Below are 10,633 nucleotides of genomic sequence, written 5' to 3'. Positions count from 1 at the left end.
CCGCCCCTTCCCAACGTCCGTGTGGCCGGAACCCAAGGCAACAACTCTGCGCACGCGGGTGATCAGCGAGCCAAGGCTGTGCAGCCAAACAAACAAACAAAGCAACAGAAAAGCGAAGGAAGCGGTGGCGGGGCGCACAAAACACACGCCAACACCTTTTTGGCAGCCTCCAACGCGGCTCCAACGGGGAAGGCGAGGGGAGTCCGCGCCCCGGCGTCATCCCTCTAAAAACGGACAGACGAACCCGAGGCCCGAGTCGAAAAACTTGGGCGCGCCGAGGCGAGCGCGCTCGAACCCTTTCCGAATAGCCGCCGACCGACGAAGCAAAAACGTACACACGCCAAACTCCGACGACGCACGGGGAATCGACACATTTCGGCGCAACGACGCGGTGGTCAGTGCTCGGTAGCCTCCCGTAACCGCTCTTATTTTTCTCGCTCGCGAAAAGTTCCGGTCGCGAGAGGCACCACCGCGACTCCCCGAGAGCCCGTCGCGTCAGCAGCGAAGACGAAAGCAGAGATCGAGGCAGCGGAGGAGCGACTCCTTGCAGCCGCAAGTCCACTTCGCGACCATGGCGTTCCAGCGGCCCTTCCTCATCATCCTGAAGCGAGAGGAGGCCAGCCAGCCCTGGGGATTCAGGGTCTCCGGCGGCGCCGACCTGGCTGCGCCCCCGAGAGTGGAAAAGGTAGGACGTGGCTAGTTGCTTGCGCTGCAGCAGCACGGGTAGGGCATGCCACGTCAGCTGGTGTCGCCCAGAACTGGCCTGCGGACTGTCACGCTTGCTGACGTTTGGGGAGATACGTTTGTTTCATCGCCGTCCGTGGGAAACTTTTGCCGCTACACACCTAAAAATAGCCGTACTTCGGCCTCCCCACAATACACCGGAATGACTCATCACTGCAGCCATAGGGGTAAATTTGGCCAGTGCATATAATATGGCGTGAGAAATGTGGGCCGCGATGTGACATAACGCAGAGAGAGTCCGATGTTTCGAATGGCTGGATGTCACAGTGCAGGTCGTCACTTAGAGTCGAATCGTATGCCAGGCCTGGGTACTGGGCTAATTCCTCAGCTTTTGACGCAGCAGTTGGGACATTCGCATGCAGTGTGGCAAATCAGCCTCAAAGAGTTTTTTCGTGGTGTCGGCTCAGCTGGTCCCTTGGGGAACATAAATAGCCCCCTGTCTTAGTGAAGGGAATTAATGGCTCTCTTTTAACATGTATTTTTCTGTTACTTCTAATTGTAATGTTTGAGAGACGCTCACTGACACGGGAAAGAATTTGGAATGCGTATGTTGCTGTGATCCATCCCTCTTTTTAGTGCACGCCTGCCGTGACCACTACTGTTTGTTCATCGCTAAAGGCACAGATGAATACAGACATGCTTACATTAGTCGAATGCCCAATGGACATTTGCCCGGGCTAGTAGCCTTCCAGTGCTTACTCACCTAACTCACCCAGCACATGATATATGCGAAAAAGGGCAAAATATCTATACAAATAGACGACCCGCAGTTTCATCCTCACAACTGCCGCAATCCCAACAGCGTGGCTACCGACATGTACACGCTTTTACCGTGGCCTGAAAAAAAAAAAAAAAAAACAATACGTCATTATGACCTATCGTACTAGATTTTTAAACGACCGCTTTCTTAAGAATGGCGCAAGCACCCGCGATACGGAAGGGCATACCATATCCCGCGCTGCGCCGTATCCTTTTCAACGGCCCCGCCCTTTGGCCACTGGATTGGGTGAGCACAGCTGCAATTGGTGCGTTCGAAATGCGGAGCTATAATGCACCAATTACAGCGCCATCGCCCTGGTCAGCAAAGGGCTGCACCCAGTAGCGGTATATTCAAAAGCCCTGTGCAGAACTTCCATGGGCTGAGCTTGTTCATCGTCTGACCAGAATTTAACTCAGCCCAGTACTTAGTCCTGCATGTTGAGCGCTTTTTTGATCGCCTACACAAGTTACAGAGACTAGGATGTTGATCGGAAATAAGGCTATTTAAAATTTCATTATAAAAATTTATGCACTCGAGAGGAAACCAGAGTGACAATGGATTAGCTTACGGCATAATAAGGCAGGAGGAGGCAGCGTATACTAACTGTCCTATGTGCAGTGTCCAGCGGAAGGTGCCAAAAATCCAGGAGGCTGCAATGAAACATTGCGTCATTTTTCTTGTTTTTATGAAACTAGGATGTATGAGTGGAGGGGAGGAAAAGCTCGAAAACCCGCATGAACAGGTCTGATCATACAAAGTCGGATGCAGGTCAATATTTTTGAAGGCAAAAAGTCTGTGCGTAGTAGAGCATCAACGAGTGAACACTGGAAGATGGAGAGAGAGAGAGAGAGAGAGAGAGAGAGAGAGAGAGAGAGAGAGAGAGAGAGAGAGAGAGAGAGAGAGAGAGAGAGAGAGAGAGAGAGAGAGAGAGAGAGAGAGAGAGAGAGAGAGAGAGAGAGAGAACTTCATTATCTAAACAGCCCTCGCCAGGGCCGTCGTGCCGCAGTCTGTTCATTAGCAGGCGGATGGTACGTAGAATTCCCAAATGTCTTCACTAACACGAAGGCAGCGGGCCGCCAGGAGGTGTTGCGTCGACTTTACGTCCCCGCCAGGTCCCGGGTTGAGCCAGTTCTCCTCGGAAGCGATGCGGGAACGCAGGTGTTGCGATAGGTCTGGTGATGGCACTCCAGTGAAGGTGTCGTATTAATGGGTAGGAAGAGCAGTTGGGTGTAGCGCAAGTGGGACGCGAGAGGATGCTATGTATGTAGTGGATACGTGGTGGAGTGAGAAGAGAGGAGGTTTGTGCGTTCGGGACCACAGATGCGGCTTCACGGGAGAGGGTGGGGTGGTGGACTGGGAAGCACTGCTTACTTGAGCGTAGCTCGCAGAGATGCTGTCGGCGTGCCTGATGTTCTAAAATCTTTTGAGTGCCAGGGTGTTACACACTTAACCACAACATGGATAGACCGGGGGAGTTTCGGGTAAGCTCGTGTGCTCGAGCATTGCCGTCGAAGTTGGCGTGGCCGGAAACCCATACCAGCGTTATCCCTTGGGGAGGATGGGCGCGAATGGCGCAGTTCAGGGTGTCAGAGGTATGAAGGTGTGTGGTGTGTCGATAAATATTTATACCGCCTCCTGAGAATCACTGAACACGAAAATTTGGGTGGCAGGGAGTTTGACGTTGACATCGTATTCGACGGCGGCGGCTATGGAGAATTCTTCGAGGGTTGTGCAAGTTGGGGCGTTTTTGAAGTGGATGATGGTGTCTACGGACCGGGTAGGGCTATGGAGGGCGATAGCACCATCTCTAGTAGAGAAGTGAAAACTGGCTTCCATAAAGTGGACTGCCGCTCCATTCTGTTTAAGACAATTATGCGCTTGTTCAATGATTTTGTGCGTTGTCTGCGGACCAAGTTGTGAGCAGGGTGCATGTGGCGAGGAATGCTCAATGAGTAGGCTTGGGAAGAAGGACCGGGGAGGGGGTTGGAGGGATGGGGGAGGACTGTCTGTTGGGCAGTTTAAGAGGGTGAGAAGCGTCCGACCTGATGTAGAGAGCTTTAAGTGTTCGAGCTGGCCCTGACGGTGAGATGCGATCCGTTCCTAGATGGTCTTGTGGATGCCCAGGGCTAAGACGCCTTGTGTGGCGGCATAATGAGGTACCCCAGTGTCAAATGATACAGGGCACGGAGGGCTACTTCAAGGCGGTTTGTCTGGGTGAGGCCCAAATTTTTAGTGAATTCGCTTGGGGTATGGAGGCCTCACCAATCGATAGCTCTTAAAGGGGCCCTGAAAGGCATTTTGAGCACACTAAATGAAATAGCGCAACCGTTATATTGGGTCGTCAACGTCCTCTGTGCCAAGTATTACTCTTTTACGCGCAGCGGAAAGCTCACACTTTTGTTGCAAAGTTTGTCGTTTTTTCTAACCCTTCCCTTCGTGTTTTTGGCGCCGCCATCTTCACATGTCTACATCATCGATTCCCAGATGTTCGTCATGAGCTAGACATCCTGCTATTGGGCGGCTTTTCACGCACTTCCGGCAAAGATATGAGTCGTCTGCTCAGCGTGGGCTCGCCGGCTGATCTGCCAGCGGAGTGCCGGAGTGCTTGGGCATTTTAACGACAAACGAAACAAGTGTAAAACGAACGCTTAACCGTTTGTATTAAATGCAACACGGCCATAACACGACATGGATATTCTCTTACCTGAGTACGTTCCATAAAGAAAGCGTTGAAGCCCCGTGCACTTCTTCGTGCAATCGCAGAGACGCCCTGAGCCGAATGCCCGGGTTTGATGCATACATTTTATTCAACTTCAAAACAATCCAGAGATGCGTTTCTAACGAACACAACGTCACAACATGCGTTGAAAGTCTGAACCACGATTGACAGAGGATGGGTTGCCTCCTGCCCGTCGTAAATTCGGTACTCACCTCGCGCGCGGTTGCGGGGACGAACAGCAAGTCACTTAACTCTGGCGCACAAGCCGATGGCTTTTAGCCACGCACACTGCACATACCCCATGCGAGGTTGAGTCGTACGTCGCTCGAGAAAGATAATCCAGACCATGGGAAGCACTATCCACCCGCAGAAGCACAACGTCGCATTTCATCGCGAAACAAAGGCGTCCACAACACACACACCATCGCCTCCTGTAATGCCAAACGCATCTCGCCCTTCCCAATGGAGTGAGTGGTACGCCTGCAGTGCCCACATGTCGCGAAGTGGGGCCCCAAGCTGAACGGGATCACGCAACCGTAACTGACTTCTGGAGCGGTTTGTGCCTTGTTGCCAAGGCAACCGATGTTTGAGATTGTCAAAGAAATGGCGCTCGCTCCAGCGCTAGGAAGCTCACAGCCGCGGCGGAGCATGTTTTGCCAACGTTGCCGCTCTCCACCACGCGTCGCCCCAAGCTGAACTGGTCACATGATTGAAGCGTTTTGTGCACGGGTTCTGAATCGGTTTAATATGGCTTTTTCACATGCCGCCGGCAGGAATTACCACCGCCACAAAATAAGACCCGGCACCAGCGGGGCCACATCTGATACGGCGCTTTTTGGATAAACAGTGCGCGGTGCATCAAGGGAACGAGCGCACGACCCTCCCCGTGCGGCTGCGAGTTCGCCGCCGATAAAAAGTCATGTGCCGCCAGCAACGTACTACATCGCGAAAGGGCAAGGCCAGGCGGCCGCATACATGCGGCCAGATTTTTCGTTCGCTTTTCCAGCCTTGAGCGGAGTGCGGCATTCATGGTGTCAACAAAGCTTGCCCGTAGCAGACGACAGTCTGAGCAGCGCAACAGCGGAAGTACGTCACCGCTGCGGAGCGCAGCATCATGGGAGGCAAGGCTCGCGCGCCGTCAACAGCGGAGAAGGAGGAGGAAACGCGGAGCGACGATAATGCGCGGTTTTTGATTTACGATTCTCAGCTAATACTCATCGCTTTAACAAAATTCTTGCTGGAGGAGATTGCAAATACATTGCTTTATTTGGATGCATGTACATCCATGCATCGGCGGAAGGTATTTCAGGACCCCTTTAAAGAGCGATCCGGGTCAGGGCCTCGTCGGTTAGACACCACTAAAAGGCCAGATTTATATGCCGGTCTGTTTAGCCCTATCGAAGATGCATGGTTGAGAATGGTGTCGCAGGTCAATTGTAAGGTTTCCTCTATAGTTTCCCGGACTACCGGAGTTAACCCAAAGGCTAATGTCATCCGCATAGATGGAATGATTCAGGCCGGGGTCCTGGCTAGTCGCAGGGACAGTGATCACAAGGTAAGGTTAAAAAGAGTGGGGAGTGTATAGCGCCCTGAGGGGGGCCCGATGTAAGGTAGAAAGCGGTAGCCTGTGAACCGGGAATCGAATAAGCGGCAGTGTGGTTCGAGAGGAAATCGCGAATGTAATTGTTCATGCAGCGGGCGCACCCCGCTAATGCCAATGTGTCGAGGATGGGGGCATGAGCCACCCGATCGAAGGCCTTTTCTAAGTCTAGGGCTAGAATAGCGCGCAGTTGGGCTGAGCTGTAAATTTTTACACATCCTCTTTGAGGCGGAATAGGGTGTCTTGTGTGGAGAGGTGGGCTCGGAAGCCAGTCTGGGTGGCAGGCAAAGAAGCGTGATGTGTGAGATGCCACTAAAGACAAGGTTAGCGAAATGAACGCTAGAAGCAATGAGGGTATAAGTGAGTCGAAGGAGAATCGTATCCGACTATTCTAGGGGCACACGGACCGAAAAAATGGTACTATTAGAGCACATGCGAGGTGAGGGAATGCAGAGAACAGAGGAGAGAGATAGGTGGCCGGGTGATAAATTTGCTCAGGAGTGATAGTGGAAGAGGTGGAAGAGGTGAGCACGGTGGACTTGCCGGTGTTGAAATCTCTGAATGACTGTGGGAAAGTTGCGGGGACGACTTGAGGCCGCATGAAAGAGCGGAAAAACAACATTTGAATCTTGGTTTTTGTTGCCTCTGCCTAACATAGATTTCTTAAGAATGTACTTTCATGCTTTGAACGTTGTATAGTCGCAATATGTTTTGTTTTCGGCACGTCGTCTTGTACACGCTATTTGTTGGGAGGACCGTAGCAATTGTGCAATGTGAGCCAATATTATATGTAAGGATTCCCTTGTAGAAGCTTGGCAGGAAAGCAGTTTTGAAAAATAGGTTGATGGCGTATTTCGGCCGTCATTGATCTGCCTTACATCAACACCAGCCACCATGGTGATGTGGAGGGAGAAACAGAAAAAGATGTAATGAAAGCAAGGAGGCCAGTCCCGCTAGTGGCCGGGAATAGTGACTATTGGCTCACTTGTAGTGACGTAGTAGACGGCATTCTGCTGCAATGCACGAGGCCTGTGACTCAAAACCAGGCAGCGTCACTTGTTTTACTCACAGAAAGTTAAAAGGAAAGCCGACGTACCAAAGGTTCACCGTGCTCGTAATAGGACCCGGAGGCCCAAATGATTCACCAGCCCACTGTTTCGGTCTGGCTAGTGAATCCCAACAAATGTGCTGCATCGATGCGTTTGGTTTCAGGTTTTATTTTCACCCTAATTCTGGGGAGTTAATTAGCTATAACGAAATAAACGTTCGTAAAAAGGGTCGAAAAGATGCCAAGCATACCGCATTGCTATTTGGAGCTTTTTCCAGGTGTTCGTTAGTGACGACGGGAAGTTAACTATTTATGGCCAGCAGCACAAGTGATTAAGAGCAACCATTCCGTCGTTCATTGCAAGGTGCACATCCATCTTATTCTTGTGACGAAACGTGCGCGGTATTGACGAGTTTAATCAATCGATCAAATTGTTTACCTATACGGAAGCTGCTTAAAAAAGATATGCCTTTCGAATTCGAAGTTAAAATATAGAATTCAGGCGCCGAAGTTACAGAAGGGCTATGAAGCGCGCTGTAGGGGAGGGAATAATTGAGACTTCATTTCGAGACCCTCTAAAAATCACCGAAATCCCACACAATCATTTTATGCCTCCTTGAGAAAAGCCCCGATGAACCCCGAAACTTGCGAGCTCAGTAGCCTTAGCCCCCGCGGTGGGCCACGAGCCAAACGTGTGTTGTTCCTTATTGGGGCTCGTGTAAAAGCCCCAAATGAAAGCCCCAAGATAGTTTTAACTGCGACAGAATGGACGGCCATGTTGTATGAAGTATTTGCCCTTATGAGTAAATTGCGGGGGGGGGGGGGGGGGGTGGGGGGGTATAAAAAACGAAAAAAAGAGACGACACAGGCTGATGTGCTTCCTCGATTAGCGTCGTTTCTCCTGCCGTAACAACTGCTACTTCCGAGGGAATGTAAAATGACAAACAAACCCATGTTCATAAACCTGGTAGCGTAGCCGACCTCTTTATTTTAGACCTATCTCACTAACAAGCGCAGGCTGCAAACTGCTGGAACACCTCGCCCTCAAGCACCTGACCATGTACCTGACGAGCGGACCATCTCACGCCATTTCAGCGACGAGTGCCGCAAACGACTGTCCAAAGTTGCCCAACTGGTTGAATTATTTCCCACTTGCCTCAGCGTATACTGTAAGAAACAAAGATATCTTGTCTGACTTTACTTTTCCAAATAATTTTAGCGGGTAACACACACACACACACACACACACACACACACACACACACACACACACACACACACACACACACACACACACACACACACACACACACACACACACACACACACGCACACAACACGCACACGCACACGCCACACGCACATCGCACGCACCGCACACACGCACGCACACACACACACACACACACCACACACACACACACACACACACACACACGCACACGCACACGCACACGCACGCACGCACACACGCACGCACACACACACGTACACACACACACACACACACACACACACACACACACACACACACACACACACACACACACACACACACACACACGCACACGCACACACAATAAGAGGAAACGATAGGCACGACTCAATTACTCGCTGGATCAATGACTATGTGACTATCGAAAGTAGTCCTTGCAAGTCAATCACAAACAATTCGACCATAACTAAAGTTACATTTGGCGTACCGCAACGCTATGTTTTCGTACTCACTTTACACGTAACTTTTTATTAATAATTTACCTGCAGGTATCATGGTAACATGAAGCTCCTCAAAATTGACTATACTTCGATAAGAAATTAACACCCAAGAAGATGACGCAATACTTAACGTCTTACATTATATATCCGAGTGGTGCGCTCTCTGGCAAATAGGACTGAATACAAAAAAAATCTGCTGTCTTGATAATAACCGCAAAACAACACATTCCCGATTTTATTTCTGTTATAAATCACTCTCTGTTTACAGCACTTAACGAACACAAGTATTAAGGCCTAAATGTACCTTAAGTTCTCAGATGGGATCTCCATGTGAGCGCTTTAAACATCGGTCGCATTAAAAATGACCGTTGCTTCTTCATAGCAGTCTCCGCACAGCTCTAGAAGAAACATAAATACTCGCCTAAACACATTTGTAAGACCTACCTTGGAATATACAAATTTCGCTTGATTCCCCTTTACTAACAATCTCATCAATGCACTAGAAGGAATTCAGCAGGAAACGGCTAGATTTATCTTTAATACGTACAGAATAACAAACTCCCCACACAATTTTATCACCACCAGTGTTTAGCCAGTGAACTAATTGCAAGGCCATCTTATCGCTCTTCACGTGTCGACCACGCCCACAAAGTCGTGAACATTTTTTGCCACACCAAACTCATTCTTTTATTCTTTCTTGCCGCAAACCTCGACCGAATGGAACCGCCCTTCCCGGTGACATTGCATCAATAGCCGATTCAAATCTTTTTCGCCGATCGTTGTTTGCCTTTTTCGGGTGTAGTGATTCCACGTGATATTCTTTCTGTTCTTGTTATTGTTCTATTGCTTGTTGCTTATTTTCATTTCTCTTGAATAACTGTTCTTGAGCGCATGTTTTGCGCATTTCTTGTGTAGTACTGTGTAAAGTTTGTGTAATTTGCTTTGTAGCCGGCAAATACTTTCCGTTTGTTCTTTAGAACGCGAATATTTCTACGCATTCGTCCAGAAGAACCACTAGCGTATTTTCTTATGTACTTTTGTTGTCTGTACTACCAGCATATGTAGTCTGTTACATTCTTGCCGCGTTGTTACTTGCTACTCGTATTTTTTTTCCCAAAACCCACCCCCCTCTCCAATGCTTGTGCGATTGAGGGTACTTGAAACAAATAAATAAATAAATAAATAAATAAATAAATAAATAAATAAATAAATAAATAAATAATAAATAAATAAATAAATAAATAAATAAATAAATAAAGGAAAGCTTGAGTCTCAACACCAAAAAAAAAAAAAAACGCGCTAAACTTGCAGGCCAAAAATGATTGTACCAATTATTTTATGAGCAGTTGAAAATAGATAGGTCCAAGTATATTTCAGTCATGCGATCAGACCAATACGATAGAACTAAATGAATGTCCATGGCAGACTGACGGTGTCAAACCGTTATTTCTACTAGCAATTAGTGAGCGGAATAACTTTCCTATTGGCTTAACTTACAGTCAGTCATTGGAAAACTTGTCATAATTGTTCGAAAGTTATTTTCACTCATGAGAATGACGAACTAATTTCCTGATCTCCTCATTAATGTGCTCACTTTTGTTACTGGTATCGCTTGTTTGTTAGCAGCTCTATTGGCATTGATGTCGTAGTTCTTCAATGTGTTGCCTTCTACTTGGTCTGAAGCTCTTACCCGGCTATTTGACTTGTGACCTGTTTGCCCTTCGTACAGACACCGTTCCTTCACAGTGTATGTTCTCATGGTGAAATAATACCAAATTACAGTTGCAATATTTGTAAATAAATTACAAAGAAGTAAAAGTATCACCGAATAAAAAACAAGTTAATAAATCCTAGATAACGAATATGCAAGAAAAAAGAGAGGTCTGTTTTTTTTTTATTCTGTCTTCTTCTGACAACGAGCAGGGTATAACTTCGGTGCAAGGACTGTTATTCCGTTGCACATGCGAGTGCGTTCGTTGCAACGAGCTTTCACTGCGTTCGTAACTGACAACTCGTGGCGGGTTCTTATTTGGCTGTCAGTGGTAC

At 48.5% G+C, this 10,633-nt stretch overlaps 1 protein-coding gene across 1 annotated transcript in view; it reads left to right on the top strand.

Annotated features, from left to right (window-relative positions):
• Positions 1-228: 228 nt before the first annotated feature.
• The window catches only part of LOC144144885 (uncharacterized), a gene marked incomplete in the record, with an annotated part of 133,697 nt that continues 123,292 nt past the window's right edge, over positions 229-10,633 (top strand). The window contains 1 exon segment of the mRNA XM_077676387.1: positions 229-685. Coding sequence (XP_077532513.1) covers positions 572-685 — 114 coding nt within the window.

Source organism: Haemaphysalis longicornis, unplaced genomic scaffold (genome assembly GCF_048455015.1).
Source record: "Haemaphysalis longicornis isolate Haplotype H1 unplaced genomic scaffold, Haemaphysalis longicornis Haplotype H1 scaffold_1, whole genome shotgun sequence".
Taxonomy (NCBI): Eukaryota; Metazoa; Arthropoda; class Arachnida; order Ixodida; family Ixodidae; genus Haemaphysalis; species Haemaphysalis longicornis.
Note: the sequence above shows the minus strand (reverse complement) of the source record. Positions and strands in the feature narration are given on the sequence as shown.